Source organism: Trichechus manatus, unplaced genomic scaffold (assembly GCF_000243295.1).
Source record: "Trichechus manatus latirostris isolate Lorelei unplaced genomic scaffold, TriManLat1.0 scaffold00288, whole genome shotgun sequence".
NCBI lineage: Eukaryota > Metazoa > Chordata > Mammalia > Sirenia > Trichechidae > Trichechus > Trichechus manatus.
The window spans coordinates 834,391-860,642 of record NW_004444224.1 but is presented as its reverse complement, the minus strand read 5'-3'; the positions used below and the strand labels follow the sequence as shown (position 1 = coordinate 860,642).

The 26,252-nt window shown below is 38.7% G+C and overlaps 1 protein-coding gene across 2 annotated transcripts in view; it reads right to left on the bottom strand.

The window, feature by feature from the left end:
- The window catches only part of CD84 (CD84 molecule), a 37,411-nt gene that overhangs the window by 9,616 nt on the left and 1,543 nt on the right, over positions 1-26,252 (bottom strand). For both annotated transcript variants that reach the window (XM_023725136.1, XM_023725137.1), the window contains one exon: positions 2,711-3,052. In XM_023725136.1, the coding sequence (XP_023580904.1) occupies positions 2,711-3,052 (342 nt within the window). The remainder of the gene's footprint in view (positions 1-2,710; positions 3,053-26,252) is intronic.

Genomic DNA, 26,252 nt, shown 5'->3' with positions numbered 1-26,252 from the left:
CTGTTTTAGTATTATCTTCAGCAAAATTTTACTTGTGTGTGATATTAATATTTTTCAATAATTTCTGCATTCTGTTGGATCACCTTTCTTTCGAATGGGCACAATTATAGATTTCTTCCAGTTGGTAGGCCAGGTAACTGTCTTCCAAATTTCTTGGCATAGATGAGTGAGCACTTCTAGTGTTGCATCTGTTTGTGGAAATATCTCAATTGGTATTCTGTCAATCCCTGGAGCTTTGTTTTTTGTCAATGGCTTCAGTGCAGCTTGTACTTCTTCCTTGAATACCATCGGTTCTTGATCATATGCTACCTCCTGAAGTGGCTGAATGTCTACCAATTCTTTTTGGAACAATGACTCTGTGTATTCCTTCCATCTTCTTTTGATGCTTCCTGCATCGTTCACTATTTTGCCCATAGAATCCTCCAATATTGCAACTTGAGGCTTGAATTTTTTCTTCAGTTCTTTCAGCTTGAGAAACGCTGAGTGTGCTATTTCCTTTTGGTTTTCTAACTCCAGTTCTTTGCACATTTCATTATAATACTTTACTTTGTCTTCTGTAGCTGCCCTTTGAAATCTTCCATTCAACTCTTTAACTTCATCATTTCTTCCATTTGCTTTAGTGGTTAGGTTTATTCCCAGGCATTTTATTCTCTTAGATACTATTGTAAATGGAATTGTTTCCCTAATTTCACTTTCAGAGTTCTCATTGCTGGTGTATAAAAACTGATTATTGTTTGTTGACCTTGTACCATGCTACTTTGCTAAATTCCTCTATTAGCTCTAAAGTTTTCTTACGGACTCTTTGGGATTTTCCATATACAGGATTGTATCATCTGTGAATAGAGATAATTTTACTTCTTCTTTTCCGATCTGGTTACCTTTTATTTCTTTTTCTTGTCTTATGCTCTGTTAGGAATTCTAATACAACATCGAGTTGAAGTGAGAGTGGGCACCCTTGTCTTGCTTCTGATTTCAAGGACAGAACTCTCAGTCTTTCTTCATCAAGAAACATTGGCTGTTGGTTTTTCATATATGCCCTGAATCATATTGAGGAATTTCCCTTCTATTCCAATCTTCCTTAGGGTTTTCATCAAGAAAACATGTTGATATGAATGGATATAGACACGATTAAAGAGAATGTTGAGAACTACTTGATGAATGTAACTAATGTCAATGAACAATTTGTGTGGAAATTGTCAAATGGGAACCTAACTTGCTGTGTAAACTTTCACCAAAAACTCAATAAAAAGAAAGAAAGAAAGAAAGGTGTTGGATTTTATCAAACGCTTTTTCTGCATCCATAGAGACAATCATGTAGTTCTTTTCCTTTGTTCTATTAATGTGTATTACGTTGATTAGTTTTCTAATGTTGAACCATTCTGCATTCCTGGAGAAAATTCCACTTAGTCATAATTATGACTGTTACTATGCTGTTGGATTCTGTTCACCACTATTATGTTGAGGATTTTTGCATCTATATTCATAAGAGATATTAGCTTGTAGTTTTCTTGTGGTGTCTTTGTCTGGTTTTGGTTTTAGGGTTATGTTTGCTTCATAGAATGAATTAGGGAGTAGTCTTTCCTTCTCTATCTTTTGGAAGAGTTTAAACAGTGTTGGTGTCAATGCTCTAAATGTTTGGTAGAATTCCCGAGTGAAGCCATTTGGTACAGAGCTTTTTTTTTGTTGGGAGGTTTTTGATCACCGTTTTGATCTCTTCATTTGTTATGGGTCTGTTGAGACTTTCTATTTCCTCTTGAGTCATTTTGGGTAGGTTGTGTGCTTCTAGGAATTTATCCATTTCATCTAGGTTATCTAGTTTGTTGCCGTAAAGTTGTTCATAACATTCTGTCATAATTCTCTTTATTTCTATCAGATCGGTTGTAATGCCCCTCTTTCATTTTTTATTTTGATTATTTGAATCTTTTTCTTTTCTTTGTCAGTCTAGCTAAAGATTTGTCAGTTTTATTGATCTTTTTGAAGAACCAACTTCTGGTTTTATTCATTCTCTCTATTGTTTTTCTGTTTTAGATTTTATTTATTTCTGCTCTGATCCTTTGTTATTTCCTTCTTCTGGTAGGTTTAGGCTTAGTTTGCTCTTCTCTTTCTAGTTCCTGGAGTTGTTGAGTTAGGCTGTTGATTTGAGATCTTTCTTCTTTTTTCACGTAGGTCACATGTGATTAAATTGTATAGTGCTACATACACATACACAAATGAGTGCATGTATAATTGATGAAATTTACATAAGCTCTATAGAGTGAACCAATGTCAATTTCCTGTTTTTGATATTATACTATAACTATGCAAGATGTTAACGTTGGGGGAGGCTAAGTGAAGGGTGCACAGAATCTCTTTGTACATTTTTTGCACTTTTCTATGAATCTATAATTATTCAAAATAAAAAGTTTAAAAAAATCAAGTACTTTGCATACATTATCTCATTTGATTCCACAATAACTCTGGGATGTAAGTAGTATCATTATTCCCATTTTACAGAAAAGGAAAACAAGGCCCAGGGACAAATTGCTAAAGAAAGACTATATAGCTAAAAACTGGCAAAGCCTAGACTAAACTAATGCCATATCCTCTTTATAAATGTTGATGATAGTAAGAATATTTAGGGAATACAACTGTTATAAATACAGGTATTCTTTAGATAGTAAATTTTCAATGTAAAAACAAACAAAAAGCCCCCTGCCTTCCCACAACTTACGGTAGACTTGAAGGTTATAGTTCCTGGTGACGGTGGAGTGAGAGGATCGTATATTTATGTCTGCTTTGTAGAACCCTGCATCTTCCCTCCTCAGATTGCTGATAACCAGGTTGTAGTTCTGACCTGAGACATTTAATCTCTCATAATAATTTCTGTGAGTCACAGTAACTCTAGGTGCTATTCCTGAGTCTCCTGGTTCTACAAAAGCAACAGATGTTTTGGAAGTCCAAGCAATGTTGATAACTTGCTGTGATTCTTGGATATTTATGGGGAAAGTAACTGACTCTCCCAGAATCCCATTCACCACAAGGATGTCTGTGTCTCTTCCAGTTGCTTCTGGCCCTGAGGACACAAATAGAAAATTGTAGACATCTGACTGTTGTACCTTTCAGAGCTCCCTGTTTGCCCAGCTCTGAGTCTCTCTGAACTGCCATGAGCCCAGCTCATCCAATTTCTAGAGGATGCCCTTTCTGTTGGCACTCTAAGTATTTTTAATATGTTGTGATTACTAAAGTTTCTAAAGTATTCTCATTCAAAAACTAAGTTTCCCAGTGAATTTCAATGGATCTATTTTACTAAAAGCATGTTTACCTAGAACTTTTAAACTCTGAGAGCCGGAAGAGATTTGAGAGGTAAAGACCATAAATCTCCATGGGGTCCAAAATTGAGTGTCTTTCTTCCCAAGATCTTATTAACAGATCTTGAAAGAGCTGGGACCAGAGCTTGGAAGGTCTGTGTTGCTGGACTCTGGTCATTGCTTTTTCTTCTACTGTGTTTTGCAAAAAGCAAGTTACATTTGTGCCTCTATTCCTGGAAGATATAAGCAGGAAGTCCTTTGTAGGCTCTAGAGTAAATGTTCCCCAAGTTAGTGACTTTTGAGGGTCTTTTTGTTCACTACTATATCCCTAGTCTCTAGGAGAGTACCTGACACATAGTGGATGCTTAATAAGTATCTGTGGAATGGAGAGTGATGTAAGGCAAAATGGCAGATTAAGAAGCTCTGAAGGTCAGTCCCTCCAGCAAACCAACCACTAAGCTGGAAAGAGCCATTGGAATCAACTATACCAGAACTCTGGAACTTGATAAGACACTTACAACAAACAGGGGAGGGTTGAATGAAGGTAGAGGTTGTTGTTCTTTGTTAAGAAAGTATGCATAAACCACCTACCATTCCCCATTCCTCAGCCCTATCATGGCTGTTGGGATAGTGGCCTGCATTACTGGAGTTGCCAGGAAAGGGAGTGGGGACCTTTTCCTCCAAAAATCTGGAGTTGTGCATTTCAACTGGTCTGGCAGTTCTCTGAGGGACTGGTACAGGCACTGCCTTGGTTTTGGCCCCCTGGGGATGCAGTGGCTTCTCCTGGTAGAATTTAAGGAAATATTTAAAGGAACAGAACACTTCCTTGCTCCTTTTTGGAGCCAGACATTTAAGGAAATCTTTGTCAGGTCTCTGGCTGACTGCAGAGACAACAAAACAGAAACTTCAGTGCCACACACAACAAGGAATGCATACTTTGCAAAAGTAGCTTGGAAAAGTCACAAACATATAGCTGCAGCCCTCAACAAGCAAAAATCAGCAGTCCCTGACAGGTGGGAGAATCAGATTTACAGAATTACCATATTATAATACTCAGAAAGACCAGGTCTCAATGAAAAATTAAATGCATACCAAGAAACAGGAAATTATGACCCATTTACAGGGGAAAAAAATGACAAAAACTACCCTAGAGGAAGCCTGGACATTGGGATTAATAGTCATATGTGTTAAATCAACAGTTTTAAACATGAGCTAAAGAAAGTCATGGATAAAAACTAAACAAAATCAGAAAAACAATATATGAACAAAATGAGAATGTCAATAAAGAGATAGAAATTATAACAAAAAAGAGCCAAACAAAAATTCTGGAACTGAAAATAACAGTAATGGAAATGAAAAATTCACTAGACTAGCTAACAACAGATTTGAGAAGGCAGAATAAAGGATCAATGAACTTGAAGATAAAGCCATGGAAATTATCTAGTCTAAGGAGCAGAAAGAAAAAGAATAGATAAAAATGAACAGAGCCTGAGGAACCTGTGGGACACCATCAAACATGCCAACATATGCATCATTGGAGTCTCAGAAAGAGAAGAGAGAGAGAAAGGGGCAGAAAAAAGAATATCTAAAGACATAATGGTCAAAAACATCCTAACTCTGATGAGATACATGACTACACACATTCAAGAAGCTCAACAAACTCCTAGTACAATAAACTCAAAGAGATCTACGATGAGATAATTTACAGTCAAATTGCCAAAACCCATAGACAAAGAGAGCATTTTGAAGACAGCAAGAGAAAAGCAACTCGTCACATGCAAAGGATTCTCAAGATTAACGCTAATTTGTCATCAGAAACTGTGGGAGCCAAAACCAAACCAAACCTGTTGCTGTCAAGTTGATTCCAACTCATAGTGAGCCTATAGGACAGAGTAGAGCTCTCCCATAGGGTTTCCAAGGAGTGCCTGGTGGATTTGAACAGATAACCTTTTGGTTAGCAGCCCTAGCTCTTAACCACTACACCACCACGGTTTCCTTGGGGGCCAGAAGTCCTGAGAAAAGAAATAACAACTGTCAACCGAGCATTCTATATCTGGCAAAAGTACCCTTCAAGAATAAAAGGGAAATTAAGGCATTTCCAGATAAACAAAAGCTCAGGGAGTTCATTATTAGTGGACCTGTCCTAAAGAAATGCTAAAGGAGTCCTGCAGGCTGAAATGGAAAAACACTAGACAGTAACTCGAAGCCATAATAAAAAATAAATAACACTGGTAAAGGTAGCTACATATGTAAACATAAAAGCCACTATTATTGTATTTTTGCTCTGTAACTCACCTTTTTATCCTATATGATTTCAAAGACAAATGCATAAAACAATAATTATAAATCTGTGTTAATGGGCAAGCAATGTATAAAGATGTAATCTGTGACAATAATATAAGGGGGGAGGAAGACAGAGATGTATAGAAACAAAGTATGTATGGTATTGAAACTAAGTTGGTATTTTTCAAACTAAGTTGTTATAACTTCAAGATTTTAATTGTAACCCCCAAGATAACCACCAAGAAAATAAATTTAAAATACACAGAAAAGTAAAGAAGATACACTACAAAGAATCATCTAAACACACAAAAAGGAAGTAATGGAGGATTTGAGGAACAAAAAAACAAATAAGACATACAGAAAACAAAAAAACTAAATTATAGAAGTAAATCCTTTCTTATCAGTAATTACTTTAAATGGTTATGGATTAAACTCTCCAACTAAAAGGCAGAGATTGTCAGAACAGATTAAAAAGCATGATCCAACTATATGCTATCTACAAGAGACTCCCTTTAGATACAAAGACAAAAAGAGGATGGAAAAATAGATTCCATGCAAAAATAACCAACAGAGAGCTGGGGTGGCTATGTTATTGTCAGATAAAATAGACTTTAAGTCACACAAGAATACAAGAGACAAAGAAGAACATCATATATGATAAAAGGTTTAATCCAACATGAAGATATAGCAATTATAAACATATATATGCCTAAAAACACAGCCCCAAAATAAATGAAGCAAAAATTGACAGAATTGAAGAGAGAAATACACAGTTCTACAATAATAGTCGGAGACTTCAATATCCCACTTCTAATAATGGCTAGAACAAAAAGATAGGATATTAATAAGGAAGTAGAAGACTTGAATAACACTATAAAACAATTAGACCTAACAGATATTTACAGAACAATCCACCCAATAAAAGCAGAATACACACTCTTCTCAAGTGTATATAGAACATTCTCCAGGATAGACCATATGTTAAGCCATAAAACAAGCCTTAAATTTTAAAATATTGAAATATACAAAGTATCTTTTTGATCACAAATAGAATGAAAATAGAAATCAGTAACAGAAGGAAAACTGGAAAATACACAAATATATGGAAATTAAACAACACACTATTAAACAACCAGTGGGTCCAGGAAGAACTCAAAGAGAAATCAGAAAATACTTAGAGTCAAAAGAAAATGAAATCACAACATATAAAAACTTATGGGATGCAGCAAAGGCAGTGTTCAGAGGGAAATTTATAGCAGCAAATACCTATATTAAAAATAAGAAAGATCTCAAATAACCTAACTTTACAATTGAGAAACTAGAAAAATGAGGGCAAACTAAGCCCAAAACTAGATTTCTCCTACTCAACCGGCCCCCTCTTTTTCTCTGTCAATAGAAGGATCTAGAGGGAGACTGTACAACTGGAGAAGAAGGAAGGGAAAATAACTTTCCTGTTTGCTTGCTGTACCTATCAGTGTCACCCCAAAAATGTATCTTTCTCTGAGCAGTGGTAGTTTGTTCCAGTAGCAGCAATTGATTTCAATTTATAGTTTTTTCAGTACTCCCAGAACCAGCCTTATTGCACCTCCTTAGAAGTACCAGCATCACTGGCTAATGCCTCCTCCTCAGAGGCCTGGGTCCCAGCTCCATAAGGCCCCTTTCCTGAGCTCCTCAGGCACCAGTACAGCTGAGTACTCTCTTCTCAGAGGTCTTAGTTATAGCTCTCTGGGGCCACTCCTCTAAGCTTCTAAGTTTTAATAATTCCAACATCTTCCATTTGCTCTTCTAGTTCTAGGGGTGGTAGATGCTTCCTGAGGTTGTTGCCACCTCCATGTTACCTTTTTGCCTTTTTACTTCTCCAATTACAACCAGAATGCTCCTTAGAAGAGAGGATGGTGAGATTTCAGCTCGCTTACTTTGGACATTCATCAGAAAAAACCAATCGTTAGAAAAGGACATCATGTTTGGTAAAGTAGAGGGTCAGGGGAAATGCAGGAAATCCTCAATGAGATGGATTGACATAATAGCCACAATGGACTCAAACATACTAATAATCATGGAGATGGCACAGGATCAGGCAATGTTTCATTTTGTAATACATGGGTTGCCATGGTTTGAGCTAATTTGACAGCAACTAACAAAAACAACAGTTCTCCAATCCCTGGTTATTAATTATTTATATTAAATTGTCTGTCTCTGATTTGATCCTGACTAATCCAACAACCAAAATGGGTTTGTCCCAAGAATGCAAGGTTGTTTTAAAATTAGAAAACCAATTAATGTAATGAATGAAGCAACATTAAAGGAGAAAAAATATGATCATATCAATAGATGCAAAAAAAAAATAGATCAAGAGATGCAATAACATTCATCATCCATTTATGATTACAAAAAACCCTAAGAGAATTTGTAATACAAGGGAAATTCCTTAATCTGATAAAAGATAGCTCAAAAATCCTAAAGCACCCATTATATCTAATGGTGAAATGTTCAAAGCTTTTATTTTGGGACTGGAAAAAGACAGTGATGTCTGCTAACACCTCCTTTATTCAATATTGTACTGGAGGTCCTGGTCATGAAATAAAGCAGTTAAAAATAAATAGTATAAGGATTTAAAAGGAAAGAAGCTCAGAATAATCAATATTTACATGTGATGTGATTGTGTACATAGAAAATCTAAAATAATCTACAGATACATTATTATTATTAATAAGAATCTAGCAGGTTTACTGAAAATGAACTCAATATATCAAACAAACTGCATTTCTATAAACTATCAATAAACAGCTGGGAAACAAAATAAAAGAACCATTTACATAAGATCAAGAAAATATAAAGTACCTGGGAATAAATCTAACAAAAGATATGGAAGATCTGTCTATGGAAAAGTTTAAATGTTTAAAATATTAAAAACAACTTAACTAATTAGGGAGGTGTACTATGTTCATAGAATGGAAGACTCAATAATATAAAGCTGTTAATTCTCTCCAGATTGACTTGTAGATTCATTATAATCCTTATCAAAATCCTGACAGGTTTCTTTTGTAAAAATTGATAACTAGATTCTGAAATTTATATGCAAAAGGTCAAGAATAGCTTAGACATCTTTGAAAAAGAAGAGCAAGGTGAAAGGACTTGTCTTACTAGATCACAAAACCTATTATAAAATTATAGTTATTAAGAGAGTATATGGTATTGGTGTAGATATAGGCAAAAAGACCAGTAGAACAAAATAAAGATTCAGAAAGAGATGCATACATACATGAACACACAGTATATGACAGAATCATGTTGTAGATCAGTAGAGAAAGGACAGACCTTTCAGTAAATGGTGCTAGGATAATTGGGTATCTACCTGAAAGAAATTAAAAAAATGGATATCTTCTTTACACCATATACAAAAACCAATTCCAGTTTGTTTAAAGATCTAAATGTGTAAGTCAACTGAAAGGCAAAATATAAAACTTTTAGCACCATAAAGGAAAAAATGTTAAACTACTTTAAAATTAAGACACTGTAGTGAGAATGAGAGTAGAAGATATTTGCAAAAAATGTAACTGAAAAAGGATTAGTGTTTAGAATATATAAGTATGTTTTACGAATCAAGAGAGAAATTCCAACTCAATGAAAAATTGACCAATAGAAGAGGGAAAATTGAAATAGCCAACAAATATATGAACATTTGGTCAACCTCATTAGTAATAACATAAACGCAAATTAAAACCACAGTGAGATACCATTACACACTTACCATTTAGTTACATTAAAAAATTCCATTGGAATTATATTAAATCTATAAATTAATTTGAGAAGAATAGACATCTTTGCTATATTAAAGTTTAAATTGAAAATGCTGTAAAAACAGTATGCATCTCTCCTTATTAAGCTTATGTAATTTAAATAAAATTTCACTAATACTCTATTTAGCTTCTACAGGTAAATGTTTCACATTTCTTTTTTAGTTTGGAGCATACACTACTTAAACCCATGAGTCTTATTTTCTTCATTTGGAAAATTGAGGTAATGTTATCTTCTCTGCCTTGTTAGAATCAATTGATGTAAGATGAGGAGGAATATTTTTTAAATGGAAAATGGAAAAAAAAATTAAAGTTTATTTTCTCCTCCTCCCCCTCTCCTCCATTACTTTGTGAGGATAAATTGATGTATAGTTTATAAAATGAAAGGCAATATAATTATAAGGTGTTATTTTCTCTTCCTCCTCTTCCTCCTCCTTTATTACCCTGTGTGAGATAAAACTTGATTTGGCCTTCGTCTTTGGTTCCTGAAAGATAATTCTTACAATTTCCTGAGTAATTAAGATGTCTTTATTATTTTAAACCACCAAGCAACACTTGAGAATCTGTGCAAATGAGAAGAGACAACATAGACCCACCTGATCAGTTAATCTCAGGAAGGGAGGGGGGGCATGATTTAATCAATCATGCATATCCAATGACTCAATCAATTATGACTATGCAATGAGGCCCCAATAACGGCCATGCAATGAAGTCGATAAAAGGCTCTAAACATGGAAGTAGCTTGGGGATTCCTGATTGGTGAGAACACCCATGCATGGAAGAGGCCCACGAATCCTTGGGGACAATGGAAGCTCTGCTTTGAGACCCCTCCCAGACCTCACCCTATGCATCTCTTCATGTGCATCCTTTTTGGTTATAATAAATAGGTACTGTAAGTATAGATACTCTCCATGAATTCTGTGAGTTGTTCCAGGGAATTAACAAACCAACAGGGGCTGGAGTCTACCTGTTTGACAGTCTGAAGGACTGTGTTCTTTTAACTTGTGTGCTGTGACCTAGCTCAAGGTGGCTAGGATCAGAGAAGGGTCAGCTAGTCTGAAGTAAAGAGAATCATGTGGGCTTCCAAGCTTGTGGTTAATGCCCACTGATTTGGCCCTGGGTGGCTAGGGTTGAGAGAGAAGACACCAGTTGGTCTGAAGTGGAGGGAGTTGGTTCAGCGGCCAACCGAAAGGTCAGCAGTTTGAACCCACCAGCCACTCTGTGCGAGAAAAGACCTGGCAATCTGCGCCTGTAAAGATTACAACCTAGGAAATCATATGGGGCAGTTCTACTCTGTCCTGTAGGGTCTCTATGAGTTGGAATAGACTCAAACGCCCACAACCACCACAGTCTCCAGAACTGTAACAAAATAAATTTCTGCTCTTTAAAGCTACCCACTTGTTGTATTTCTTTTATGGCAGCACTAGGAAACTAAGACAGGCTAGCATGGGTGCTACTCAAAATATTTAGTAACCAATGTGACATGGGCACTGACCAATCAGAAAAATCAGCCATCAACAACCTATTGGCCGTTATGATGCTACTGGCTACATGTCAGCCTTGAGGATCAGGGTCACTTTATTTTCCACACAAGTGGGTTCAGGTTGGCCCCAAAGTTCATCCAGGGCTCCACAGACTGGAGGCAAGAATAAAAGTCATGGAGAATAAAGGTCATTTTGACATGCCACTAAAACAAAAAGATTTCTTAACCTGTGGGTGCTGTCTCACTGTGGCCACCCTTGCCCTTAGTTCAGTAAGTAATGAAAGAGCCCCAGGAACTGCTAATAAAAAACTTCTTTCCTTTCAGACCAACTGAGATTTTTCCTTTGAAGGAATTTCCCAGGTGTTATGGATTGAATTGTAACCCTTATCCCTGTGGATGTACTCCCATTTGGGAATAGAGTTTTCTTTGTTATGTTAATGCAGCCATGTTAGCATAGGTTGTATCCTAAACCTAATCACTTCTGAATTACAAAAAAGAGCAGATTAGACACAGGAGCAAGCACAAATGGGGGAAGATAGATGCCATGTGAAGACCATCAAAGAATCAAGGAATGCTGGGGCTAGAGAAGCTGAGACAAGGATTTTCCCCCAGAGCAGACACAGAGAGAGTCTTCCTCTAGAACTATTGCCCTTAGTTTGGACTTCTAGCCTCCTAAACTGTGAGAAAATAAATTTCTGTTCTCTAAACCCACACACTTGTGGTATTTCTGTTACAGCAGCACTAGCTAAGATACTAGCAAGGCCTGACTAAGATGTGGTGAGAAGCACAGAAGGAGATGTAACATGGCCTTGGGGTGGGGTGGAGGAGACCAGGGACACTTATCCACAGTTATTAAGTGCCAACTATGTGCCAATGCTGTGTTAGGGACATGGGGATGAATAGGATATGGCTACAGCCCCGAGTAGCTCACAGCCTAGAGTATAAGACAGATGCGTATATAGTGGAAGACAGTACGACATGATGACATGCCTTCCACAGACGTGTTATTCTGGTGGTGTTTCCTACCAATTCACAGGAAGTATGGGGCAATTTTCTAAGGCTGAGACTTTTCAGTGGCAGCCACATATACATGTAGGCATGAAACTGAGTTTTCTTCCATAGCTAGTTTGTCAGGAAGTGACGCTAGGATATCAAAGGGCTATGAGGCAGCAGAAGAAAAGGGTAAGCGAAGGTGGAGGAAATTCTGCTGCTATTTATGGCCACTGGTGGTATTGCTGAGGACGCTGTGCTTGCTGAGAAAGGGCTTGCATAGGTGTGAGGTGAGGACTCTGCCATAATTAAACATTCTAGTTGGGGTCTGAGAGGAGTGGAGGGTCACAAAGTTAAAGAAGGTAGTGGAAAGATAGGGAGGCAGAAGACATAGGTGCTATTACTTCCACTTACAAGCTGAGCAACCTTAAGAAAGTCTCAAAATCTTACTGAGTCTCAGTTTCTTCATCAATAAAATGAAAATAATAGCTATAATATTTACCCCATCTGTTTCTGAGAATAAATGATGTAATATGAATCAAAGTGCTTTGTGACTCATCAAGGCAGAATAAATATTAGTTATTTCTGAGGTTGACAATAATAATGATGAAGAGAGGATCATCATCATCATCCTCTTCATCATCATTATAACAATTGGCACATATTCTTTAGAGATTTCCTAGTCTATCCCTTACGATACCTTATGATGGCCTTGGTGACCCCAGGGGCATATTGGAGGATCTATAAAGAGCCACTTTTAAGGTCTAATTCAAGTAAAGCCCGAAGGAATGGCTTTAGGTATTCTTGGTGGACTTTACTCTGCTCTTAAAGGGCTTCAGATTTAAAAGAAAAAAAAAAAAAAAAAAAAGAATCTCCATATCAATTAACCCCAAAATTTACTTTTCTAGGTGCTGCAGGGACTCAAACATTATATAAGTTCTGGAGGAGACTTTAACCCAAGCCAAACGAAATCCACTGCTGTTAAGTTGATTCTGATTCATAGACCTCAGGAAAACCTAATTTCTGAGAGAACTTATAGCACGCAAGTGTCTTGAGGACTTATTGTGAAATGTATTATGACCAAGACAGGTTCCATGCTTTTTTTTTTTAGAAATTTCAGATCTGATTAGGGAAATATGACATGCACATACATGTAACTCTCCCTTGCAATATGAGAAAGTAAGTGGTAAATTCCAGTGAATAGTAGAGACAGTAATTGCAGTAGGAATTCAAAGAAAGGAGAGATCATTCTGAGCTGCAGTGGTTAGGGAAAACTTCTTGGAGAAAGTAGATGTAGAGAAGGAACACGAAGAGTGAATAGAATTTTACTGGATGAAAAGGGAAAGCAGCCTTTCAGGCATAAGAAGCCCCCTGAAAAAAGTTCGGAGACAGGAGAACTTGTGATATAGGTTGGATGAGTCTAGATTTGCATAACAGAATAGAGAGAGAGAAGGCTGGAGATAAAAATTGAGTTTAGGTTTAGGACAGTATCTTAGTTACCTAATGGTTCTCTAACAGAAACACCACAAGTAGATGGCATTAACAAACAGAAATTTATTCTCTCATGGTTTGAATTGTGGTGTTGGCAAAGAATACTGAGTATACCATGGATTGCCAAAAGAACTAACAAATCTGTCTTGGAAGAAGCACAACCAGAATGCGCCTTAGAAGCAAGAATGGTGAAACTGCGTCTCACATACTTTGGACAGGTTATCAGGAGGGATCAGTCCCTGGACAAGGTCATCATGCTTGGTAAAGTAGAGGGTCAGTGAAAAAGAGGAAGACCTTCAACAAGCTGAACTGACACAGTGACTACAACAATGGGATAAAGCATAACAATGATTGTGAGGATGGCACAAGACTGGGCAGTGTTTCATTCTGTTGTACATAGGGTCGCTATGAGTCAGAACTGACTTGACGGCACATAACAACAACACTAACAACATGGTTTAGGAGGCTAAGAAGTCTGAATTCAGGGCTCCAGCTCTATGGGAAGGCTTTCTGTCTCTGTTGGCTCTGGGGAAAGGTCCTTGTCTCTTTTAAACATCTGTGGGTCCAGCTTTCCTTGGAAATCTCCGTGTGTCTTGGCATCAATCTTCCTTTGGGTCTAGGAGGTTCTCAGTGCAGGCACCCTAGATTCAAAGGACGCAGTTCGCTCCAGGCTCTTCTTTCTTGGTGGTAGTGAGTCCCTCTTCTCTGCATGCTTCTCTGTCCCTTTGTCTCTTATAAGATAAAAGGTGTGACTCAAGCAAGAGTGGTGCATCCCACCCTAATCCTCATTAACATAACGTAATCATGCTTCATTAATATAATGGACAACTCACTCCCAAATGGGGCCATAACCACAGGCATAGAGGCTAGGAATTACAACACATAATTACATCAGATTGCAAAATGGAGGACAATCACACAATAGTGGGAATCATGGCCTAGCCAAATTGACATGAATTTTTGGGGGACACAATTCAATCCATGACAGACAGCCTTGAATTTAAGGTTTACACCATAGATAGAGGGGAGCTATGAAAGCTTTTGAGGATGAGGTTTAAAATGATGTTTTAGGGTCATAGTAATATAATAATGATGTGTAGAAAGAGTAAGAGAGAAGAGACTATGGGGGTAGAGAGACTTTTAGAAGACTATTGAAATAGTTCAGGCTTGAACCAGGGGATGACAGTGGGGATGGGAAGGAAGGGCTGAATTTGACAGATAGTGCAAAGGAAGGCACTGGATAAGGAGGTATCTATAGAACTCAATTATTCAGCAATATTTTTTGAGTGTCTAGTTTGTACTGGAAAATTGATATAATGAAAATAAGTCAAAAGGGGAGACAAGTTAAGTGTTAGAAATGTTGAATTTGAGATGAGGGTGGACCATCTAGGTAAGAAATTAGAAGGATGGAAAACAAAGAGAGAAAATGGAGCTTGAATGGGGTTGTGGTAAAATCTGCTAGTTGCTTTCCAATATCTGTTCTCTCCTTCCTTCTTAGTAATAGAATTCCTAATTTTTAGCTGGGCACATGGCCACCCAGAATACAAACTACATTGCCCAGCTTTCTGCTACCTAAGTTTGGTCATGGGACTAAGTTTAGGTTAATAGGATACAAGTGGAAGTGTTGTATATGACTTCTGTGTCTTTATAAAGAAGCAGTTTGGTTTTTTTTTCCCATCTCTTTCCTGTTTCTTGCAGGCTAAAATGCCATGGCAGCTGGATCTCAGACAGTTATTTTGGACTATGAGGAGGAAGCCAAGTACTGAGGATGGTGGAGTAGGAAAATAGAACTAAGTCTGGATCTCTGATGACCTTCACAAGAACTATTCTACCAGCTGTGAACTACCAACTCCAGACTTTTTTACATGAGCAAGAAATAAACTTCTTTCTTGTTTAAGCCATTCTTACTTTGAGTCTCTGTTACTTGCCATCGAACAGAAATCCAAGTGATTTAGGAATCATCCACAGAGAGAGGATGATTGAAAGAGAGAAGGGTCATTCAGGAGGAGTAGAGCTGAAGTTCAAGGCTGAACATTGTAAGTAGTGCTCATATTTATAGAACAGTTACTATCAAAAGAAATTGAATAGACCAAGTGGTAAGAGAGGCAAGAGAGGCACCAATAGCAGACAATATGATGGAACCCAAGAGGACAGAGAATCTCAAGAAACGGGTCATTACTGATGTCTCACAATTCAGAGTGTTCAAGTGGGATAAGATTAAAAATGGCTTCTGAATTTGTTCATTAGGAGGTTACTGATGGCCTTTGAGAATGTTGTGCAATAAAACAATTCAAGTAGAGGCCATAGTATGGGAGACTGAGGACAGAACAGGTGAGAAGGAAGTGAAGGTAAAGCTTGACAGTGAAAGAAAGTTGAAAAAATAGAGCAATAGTTAGAGAGTCAAGTAAAACTAATTTATTTAATTTTGTTTTAAGATAGAAGAGATTGGTAGGGGTGAGACGGTAGGGAGAGAGAGCAGAGAAAGATTTCTCTGATCTGCCCTGCTCTATGTTAGGTGCTCCTACCCATGGGCTCCTTGGTGCTCTGTGTTTCCCTCTTATAGTACTTGCCACATTGTGTGGTAGTCATGAATCCACATGTCTGTATTTCTGGATACCATGAACTCCTTGTGTGCAAGAACCTCTCCTTCAAATCCCCAGCACCCAGCAAAGTGTAGAATGCAGGCTTGTCATGGAAAAAGACTTAGAACCGAAAGGACGGGCAGTGGAAGGCATAACTTTTCAGAGGAGGGTCATGACTTCATCTGAAGTGGAAAGGATGATGGGGGAAAGGAAAGGATGACAAAGGACAAGGAAAGGAATCTTGAGGTGTTGTTGGGGGTGGGGTTAGAAAAGAGTCTGCTTTGTGAGGTGGAGGAGGCACAGGTTTGAGCCAGGTAAGCTTGTGTTCAAGTTCTAGCCCTGACATTTACTGAGGCCCTTATCTTACTTTACTAAAACCCAAAACCAAACCTACTGCCATCGAGTCAATTCTGACTCATAGCGACCCCATAGGGTTTCCAAGGCTGTAAATGTCTATGGAAGCAGACTGCCACATCTTTCTCCCATGGAGCCACTGGTGGTTTCAGACAACTGACCTTTTGGTTAGCAGTTAATTGCTTTAATACTTTACTAAAGGTGGTATATAATGCCTGCCTCATAGCACTGTTGTGAGGGCACATAGAAGGCATTTAATATATAGTGAATATTTTGGGATAAAGAGGGTAGAATGGAAGAAGGTCATGTCTGATGGCCTTCATCTCTTCATTAATGTAGGAGGTGTGGCCATCTGCTGAGAGTGAGGAGGCAAAGGTGGAACTGGTTAGGAAGTATAAGGATTAGGGGTACAGGTTTTGAATACAGGTATATTCAACCCTGGTTGTATTATCCTGAGCAGATTACTGAAACTCTGTGATTCACAAGTTCCTCATCTTTTAAAATATGGATAATTATTAAATGCAATTATGAAGATAAAGCATTTAGCACAATACCTGGCACATATAAATGGTAGTTATTATTTTTAGCATTTATTAATGCTACTATGGGGAATGGAGTCCTGGTGGTGCAGTGGTTAAGAGCTCAGCTGCTAACCAAAAGGTTGGCAGTTCAAATCCACCAGCTGCTCCTTGGAAACCCTACAAAGCAGTTCTACTCTGTCCTATAGGGTTGCTATGAGTTGGAATCGACTCGACAGCAATGGGTTTGGTTTTTTCAGGTTTATGAGGAATACCAAAGAGAGTTAACAAGAGATTAATGAAGAGGATCAAGGAGTTACTGGTCTTGGGTGCCCAGTGGAGAAGAGTTAACCTGAATGTATGACATCCCCAATGAGTGTGATTTCCTGACTTTCACATGCCAGACCACAGAGTAGTCAGTGCAGGAGAAAAGCAACACCTCCAGAAGAGAGTTGGATGGAAAAATCTGTTTACTGTGTCTCTTAGATACCTATGGTGAAGAGGAAACCTAGGATTGAGGGACAGGATGACACCAACTTGGACAGGGACCATTGTGGGCAGGCTGTTCATTGGAGGTGGCCCTCCTCGTTTGATTGGAGCTGGAACACCTTCCCTAACTTTGTGTACTAGGTGGTAACCGTTGTTTTCCTGGATGGTCCCACACGTATGAGTGGACTTCACAAATATACATTTCGTGATTAAGTAGCTGCCAACAACCTGTGGACCAGAGGAAGGCCATAGGGGTAGTAAGAAAAAGAAAGATATTTGACAAAAAATGGAAACTTCATCTGGGTTAGAAAGGGTAGGAGCCTTTAACTGGCTAGAGGAAAATTCCTCAGGGATGGAGAAAAGAAACTTAATTAAAAAAAAAAGTGTTGGGTGAAACCCAAAGAGATTTTGAAATATCAAATATTGAAGATAATGGAGAAAGTATTTTAACTACTACTAAAATCTAGTAGTCCTCTTTAGATTATCCTTAGATTCTATTAAAAACAAAAGAGACAGTATACATTTTGGGGTTTTGGAGGCTCCCTACCTCCTTTTCATATACTTTACCGTCATCTACTCGGCGGTATCTGATCTGGCCCCTCGTTCCGTTTGCCTCCTCATTTCCCACTCTTCTCTCCCTCACTCATCCAATCACATTGGCTTCCTTGTTGTACTTCAAACAGGCCAGGAACACTGTTAACTTTGAGCTTCTGTACTTGCTCTTCTCCTTTTCTACAACATTCTTTCCAGCACTCCTTCGCTTTGTTTAGGTCTCTGGTTCAGTATTTTCTCATCAGAAATACTTTCCCTACCACCAAATTTAAAAAGCAACCCCCACCCCATCATTTTCTATTGCTTTGCCTTACTTTATTTTTCTTCGTAACAGTTATCACTCACTACTAAAGTCTTGTATGCAAGTATTTATTTATTGTCTTCTCCACACACACAAGTACTATAAAATATGTACCAGGAATGAAGAGTCTTTGTTTTGGTCATATTGTTTCCCCAAGAACTAGTGGATCCTCATTAAATGTTTGTTGAAAAAATGAATAAAGAATGAATAAATGAATACTTTTTTGCTACGGATCCAATTACCCTTTTCTAGAAATAACAAACAAGGTAGAAGAATCCAGAGCAAGAGAAAGAGTGAGGGTCAGAGAGAACTCTTTTCGGGTCCCTGAGTCTTGTCAAGGGTATAAACTGCTAAACAGGAAGGAGCAGTTGGCTAACTGTAACTTCTTTCTACTCCAATATTCTCATATTGTTTACAAAGAACATTTCTGTAGATCTTCAGAGTAGAAAGCCACAGCATGGTTAGTAAAAAATGTTAAAAAACATGTTCTAGTCAAGGTTCTGTTACCAACTAGCTAAATGACCATGAATAAGTCATTTACTTGCTAAGTCTCAGGGTCCCAATCAGTAAATGAAATAGAAAAGATCTGCCTAGTCACTTTGAGGAATTGTGAGGACTATGTCTGAGAGTGCTTTAAAGTATGTATGCTGTCTAGAGAATAATCTAGAGACCCAAGGGGGAGCCCTGCCATGAGGAGCACTCTTTACCTGCCCTTCATGTGAGGCACCATGACTTACTGACTAAGAGCCAGACTACCTGGGCTTGAATCTTGGCTCTGACAGGTACTAGCCATGAGACTTTGGGAAAGTTAGTAACCTCTCTCTGCTTCAGTTTCCTCATCCCAAAATGAAGCTATGTGTAGCACTTACCTCATAGACGTGTCATGAGGGTTCAGCAAGTTCATTATCTGTAAACCTCTTAGAACAGTGCTTGGAATATGCTAAACGCTGTATGTGTTTGTTAGACAGAACAAATGCACATTGTTACAGAGATTAAAAAGCACCTCAGGCAACTCTGAAGGGAGGAGAAAGGATTGGGGGTATTGGGGAGATGTTAGAGACGGTCACCACGTAGCTATTAATGACAGTAGAAATGAGGAAGACTGTATTCTTGCTTAATAGCCACCATGATCACACTCTTTGCTTCTTTAGGATCTTTCAAGTAAATGTTTCTGATTCTTTTTTTGTCACTAGCTAACCTTCCCTTCCTCTCTGCCCACCCACTGTCTCCTAGAGTCAGTATGTGCTTTATTTAAGTAGGAATATGTGGGCACTGGGAGTCTCTGGGTGGTGTAGATGGTTAATGTGCTTGACTGCTAACCAAAAGGTTAGAGGTTGGAGTCCACCCAGAGGTGCCTGGGAAGAAAGACGTGGCAATCGTCTTCCAAAAAATTAGCTATTGAAAACCTTATGGAGCACAGTTCTACTCTGACAGAAATTGGGTTGCCGTGAGTTGGAATCAACTTGACAGCAACTGGTTTTTTTTTTTTTTTAAATGTGGACAGCACATGGAACAGGGCACCATAAGGTCATCCAGCTTTCTGTACTTAAGGCATGATTCTCCTCTCCGGTGGCTGGAATCATAAGACCCAAAGAGGAAAATCTGCTTTTCCACCCACCTCCCATGACTGTCGGCCCTGTATTACGCATGCTGATTCAGACACTGGCCTCTGTCCTCACTTCTTTGATCAAACTGACGGGACAGGGGCAGCTTTATCATAGCTGCCTCTATAAAAACAGAAGGAAAAATAACACTTGAACAAACTTTAGAACAGCGTCTTGGTCACAGGGAATCCCAATGACATGGCTTAGAAATAATACACAGTTGGTAGCTCAGGAACCCAGGAAATAGGCAGCATTCATGGCCCAGTGAGATTCATAGGGATCAGTGAGTAACTTCAGGGAGCTCTACTGGTCAGAGGGTGGTTTTAGACTGGGAAAAGTCAGGAAAGAAAGGAATTAATCCAGATCCTCACAGGCCTTTGCCAAGCGAGTACCTCAAAGGAAACTTTTAGAAGAGCAGAAGAAAGGTGGAGGGGGCAGGGCTTGGCCTGATTCTTTGTAGGAAAATTAAAAATGACACTGATGATGATTACTCAGTGTCTGTATGACACATTATAAAGTTTGATAAATTTAACCAACCTATTCAGGAAAGTAAATCAGATATACGAAGGAAAGTTTGAGGCACAGAAAATTTCTGGTTTGAGGGTGGTTGATAGACATCACTATTTCCTTTTCTAAAATCAGTTGTGTTGCTGGTCTCTGAATCTCCTATCTTCCTAGAAGCACCAAAGTTTGCTGTGGCATCTTTGGCCAAAGATAATATTAGTTGCTCTCATAAAGTAAAGAAATATTTTTTCACTCAACAAACTCCATTGAGCACCTTCCCATTCTGTCCAGGCACTGGGCTAAGCGTGGGGAATGCAACAGCAAAAAATTATACACCGTGGGTCCCTATTTTATCTTTAGTTACTGGGCGGCAGTTTCAAATGATAGTAGTCTCTATCTTCTTCAGTTTTAATCTTTTTTTTCAAAACCATCATAGGAATTGGACTGTGCAGTGCGCACATTTATAAAATTCCTATTTGACACAAATGTATGATCCAACATATGTACAGTTGGTAGAATTCAGCTGCTCCAATGTAGGGAACTATTTGGGGGAGAAATGAAGGGTGGAATCTCCCTGGATATTGCAGCCATAGGAGGGTGACCAGAGGTAGATGTACCATGTAGCTTCCAAAGGAGAGTCAGATCTAACAGTCATACAGAATGAAGGGAAGTAGAAGGCAAAGAGGAAACAAAGGATTGGGCAACCAGAAATTTTATGTGACTCTCCATACTGATGGCAAGTCCTTAGTCATGAGGTTTAAAGAAAAGGAACCTACCACCCAGACATAACAGTAGACTATTTCCCCCTGGAACTTTTTCTTGATGTCATTTTTTTTTGGCAGGAAATTCCTGTTTTTTTTTTTTTTTTTTTTTTATTATACTTCAGGTGAAGGCTTACAGAACAAATAGTTTCTCATGAAACAGTAGTACACATATTGTTTTATGACATTGGTTAACAACCCCACAACATGTCAACCCTCCAACTTCTCAACCTTTTTTTTTGGCGAAAATACACATAGCCAAAGATACACCGCTTCAAAAATTTCTACACGCACAGTTCAGTGACATTGACTACGCTCTTCCAATTGTGCTGTTATTCTCACTTAAGATGAAGGCTTACAGAACAAAATAGTTTTTCATTTAACAGTTACTACACATGTTGCCCTATGACAATGGTTAACAACTTGATGTCATTTTTATTGTGATTTGGGTTGACTTGAATCAGTTTCTTCAACACACACATTCTCAAAAGAAAGATGGAGTTGAGGTAATCTATTTTTTATCACTGCTCCCCTCTATTAATACACAATCAAAAATTGAGTATAACAAAGGAAACCAAGGACCTAGATGTCTCTACCAACATGTCTGCCCACCCCTCAATTGATTGCTTATACCTTTCTTTTCCAGCTTCTCACATAAATGAGCTTGTTGTTAGCTATCATCAAGTCAGCCCTCAACTTGTGGCAACTCCAGGCACAATGGAAAAATGCTGCCTAGTCCTATGCCATCCCCATGATCAATTGGAGATCAGACTACTGTGATCCATAGGATTTTCACTGGCTGATTTTTTTTGAAGTAGACTTCCAGGCTTTTCTTCCCAGTCTGTCTTAGTCTAGAAGTTCCACTGAAACCTGTTTAGCATCATAGAACATGCAAGCCTCCACTAACAGGTAGTAGCTGTGCATGAAGTGCATTGGCTGTTGAATCCAGGTCTCCTGCATGGAAGGCAACAATTTTACCACTGAACCACCACTACCGCCTAGATGAGCTTAGTTGCCCCCAAACTTGGAGATCCATCCTTCTCCAAGGTTCAAGACAAGAAAGGCTTGATTCAGGAAATCCTTAGCAGCCTGAATGGCCTGGCACTGATCTTTGGGCACCTATTGTGAAGGTGCTCTGGCTGCTTCATCTGGCACATACTAATCTCCACGGCTGCTTCAGCAGAGGAGGTGGGTCTCTACTCCCTCCCACTGGAATCCTGTTTTATCACTGACATGTAATAAAATCTAGCCTGTATTTGGAGACTGGGTTTTTGAGATGATGTCCTGATATCCAGTGTTCCCCAAATGTAATATGTCTCCATTCTTATAACTGGGCTTCTGCTTTTGAGCCCATTCTAAGTGTCAGTGGTAGTAATGGACTCAAATCTCTTTCTAGAACAGAAGCTTTGTCTTGATCTTAAAGGCCTCTTTCTGCAAGGACAAGGACTTCAAACCAGTGGTAGACTGGCTCTTTCCAAGTCCCTTCCGCAGGTATGAAATCCTGCCTCTGACCCCCAGGATGATGGCAGAAGCCTAGATATCCATGCACAGATATCTAGATGGGCCCACTTACCTCCTGGACCTCTGTAAGTATTGACTACTGTAATGCCCTATGACTGTGCTCTACATCCAACAAGATGTATTGGACCCTTGTTTGTTTGCAAGAAGCTAATTTGAGTCAACCTAAATCATAATGAAATGAATGCTACTTGAACCATGTCTGGCAGGGTCATTTCCTTGAATATTCTGCCTTGCTGGTCTGCCTAAGCTTTTACTATTGGCAAGGACCTTCCCACCAGCCTCTATGCCCCTCTATGGATGGGTGTAGAGACAGGCCCAGCCTCTGCCTGAAAATCTTGTCTTGCTGGGAATAAATAACTCACTACTCTTTACTGACAGATTTCACAATGTGACAGCTATCGATAGTGGGGACAGCATTTTACTCTGCTTTAGCATCAAAGTGGGTAGAGGCAGCATGATCAGTGTTTAAGTCTATAGATACCGGAGCTCAAATCCTACTTTCTCCACTTTTTGACAAATGACCTCTAACTTTCTGTGTCTCAGTGTTTTCATCTCTAAAATGGGGATATCACTAGTACCTATCTCATAGGATATTGTGAGGATTAAACAAAATAATAAATGTAGACTACTAAGAGTAATGCCAGACATGTAGTGATTTTTCCATAAATGGTTGCTTATTACTATTACTGATGGGAGTTAGGAGAAGGGAACAAGTGGAGGGGTTGAAGAAACAGAAGAAAGGAAGGGGTGGAGGAAAGGAGGATTTAAAAGAGTATGAGAGAGAACATGCAGAGGGAAATGGGCATGGAGCAAAAGTGGTCAACTTTTCTGTCCTTCTGTCCCTTGAGGGTAAGTGGCTACTAGGACACGTGGAAGAACAGTCAGAGTTACAGTGTTCCTGAAGTCATGATGAGAAAATTGAGATCAGAGCATGAGACTGTGAGTCTTGATTCTTAGAGAAAACTTTTCCAACATAGAGCAGTCATGAGTTTGCACACTCAGAGTTCTCCTATTTCAGTGATCTCAAGAGAAAATAGGGATTTTTAACTTCATCTCTCCATTGTGTCTTGGCTGCTTCAACTGATCTGAATTCCAGGGAATAGCATAAAATCAGTGCTGATTCCTAAGCCCAATGCTGAATAGAAGGGACCACGTATGCCAGGAATGGCAGCAGGAGGAATTTAGGGTAGATTTCTACACTCAGGAAATGCTTGCAGAATAATCTTTAAGAGGGGAACATATCTATTCAGCAAAGGTAAACAGTATTGAACACACTTTTGGCTTTACTTCTATAAAAACAATCCCCATTTTATGGGTCTCTGACAAAATGAATGTCTCATTCCCAATTTCCTTTTCCAGAATCCTAACAGCCCACACCTAAAGTAAAACTCTCAGCATCTTTTCTCCTTCTCTTGTTCCTTGAACCATCCTAAAACAAGAATGTGTCCTGCCCAGCAATTCTGTGTAATAAACTCCTGGCCCTTTCAAATATGGCATGACAGTAAGTGTGAAAAACAACAGGAACATTAGCTAATATTTGTGAACACTTAATGTTCCAGGTACTGTGCTAAATGCTGTACATGTATTATCATTTTGATTCTGATATCCAAATAAATATCATTATAGGTGATTCCTATTGGATAGATACCAGTATTTCTCCATTTTGAAGATGAAGTTTGAAGAGATTTACAACTTTCCTAGCTGACCACTTTGACTGCAGTTTCAGCAGATCAGAGATGTCAAAGAAGATATTTAAATGGCCAAACAAGCACATGAAAAGATGCTCAATGTCATTAGGGAGTTGCAAATCAAAACCACAATGAGATAACCACCTCAGCCCTGTTAGAATAAACAAAAAAACCAAACCCGTTGCTGTCTAGTCAATTCTGACTCATACTGACCCCATAGGGCACAGCAGAACTGCCCCATAGGGTTTCCAAGGAGCACCTGGTGGATTCAAACTGCCCGTCTTTTGGTTAGCAGCAGTAGCTCTTAACCACTACGCCACGAGGCTCTCCCCCACTAGAATAGCAACAGTGAAACAAACAGAAAATAACAGGTGTTGTGAGGTTATGGAGAAACTGGAGCCCTCATTCATTGCTGGTGGGAATGTAAAATGGTATAGTCACTATGAAAAACAGTTTGATCATTGCTGGTGGGAATGTAAAATGGTATAGCTGCTGTGAAAAACAGTTTGGTGGTTCCTCAAAAAGTTAAACATAGAACTACCATATGACCCAGCAAACCTAATCCTAGGTATATACACAGAAGAAGTGAACGAAGGATGGCAAACAGAAAACTGTACAGCAATGTCCATTGCAACACTTTTTGCAATAGCCAAAATGTGGAAACAACCTAAATGTTTATCAACAGATGGATAAAGAAAATGTGGTATATACATACAATCGAATATTATGCAGCAATAAAGAGTTCTAATGCATGCCATAACATGGATGAACTTTGAAAACTTTATGCTGAGTGAAGTCAGTCACAAAAGGACAAATATTGTATGATCTCACTTATATCGAATAGGCAATATAGAGACCATAGCGCGTTATTAATGGTTACCAGGAGTGTGAAGGAGGGGGGAAAAGGGGAAGTTTTTGCTTAGGGGGCACTGAGTTTACGTTAATGGTGGTGGAATAATTTGGAAAAGGATAGCCATAATGGTTGCATAACATGAAGAATGTAATCAATCTCACTGAGTTATTCATGCAGAAGTTGTTGAATTGGCAAATGTTTTGTTGTGTATATTTTCACCACACACACACACAAAGTTATTGAACACCTAAAAAAGAAGAAGAAGAAGAATGTAGACATGAAAATTGTGGAATGCTTTGCAAATCAAGTAGTATCAAATGACACACTGTCCAGCCTTTCTCTGCATGATCGGATAGAACCTAAGGTTTCCCCTTAGGTTCTATCCAACTCTTTTCCTCATTTACTTGCATTTTCTGTCTGCCAGACCAGGGCAACCACAACAGGCTCCAAAAACTTGACCAGCCTAGAGGCTGCCATCTCCCTGAAGCTCAAGTTAAGGGAACTACAGCTTTAAATGGTCAAGGAAACCAGAGAGACCAAGTTGCATTATCCTGCCTTAAGGAAAGCTTTACTCCTTAACTTCCCTGGCTTCTAACTCATGCCAGGAATTTACTATAGCATTTCCAGAGCTGGTAAGAGATACTAGAAATAAAAATTCAGAAATGCCAAACATTGTCAGTTTTTATATAACAGGGCAATTGTTTGGAGTTAATGAGATAAATATGTGAAATAACAAAGCACCCTCAGACCTATGCTAATGTTACATAGTTTTCTGTGTACTAACAACAACCAATTTTTATTTTGTCCTTTATAGTTTACCATCAACCCATAAGTGAGAAAAGATTTTTAGTTCAAGTTCACCTATTTTTCGAAACCTAATTTATTTGTAAAGTAGGGTGATAATCTCTTCCCCATTTATTTCTGAGGGTTTTTGGAAGGTAAAAGCACTAGCTCTGAACATGCTTTGAAAATAAAGGGAGCTTATAGAAATGAGGAGCCCTGCTAGTGCAGTGGTTAAGAGCTCAGCTGCTAACCAAAAGGTCGGCAGTTCCAATTCACCAGTCACTCCTTGGAGCAGTCCTACTCTGTCTATAGGGTGACTGTGAGTCAGAATCAACTCGCCAGCAATGAGTTTGGTTGGTTTTTTATAGAAATGAGGGTTTTATGGTGATAATCATGAGTCATGCATCACTC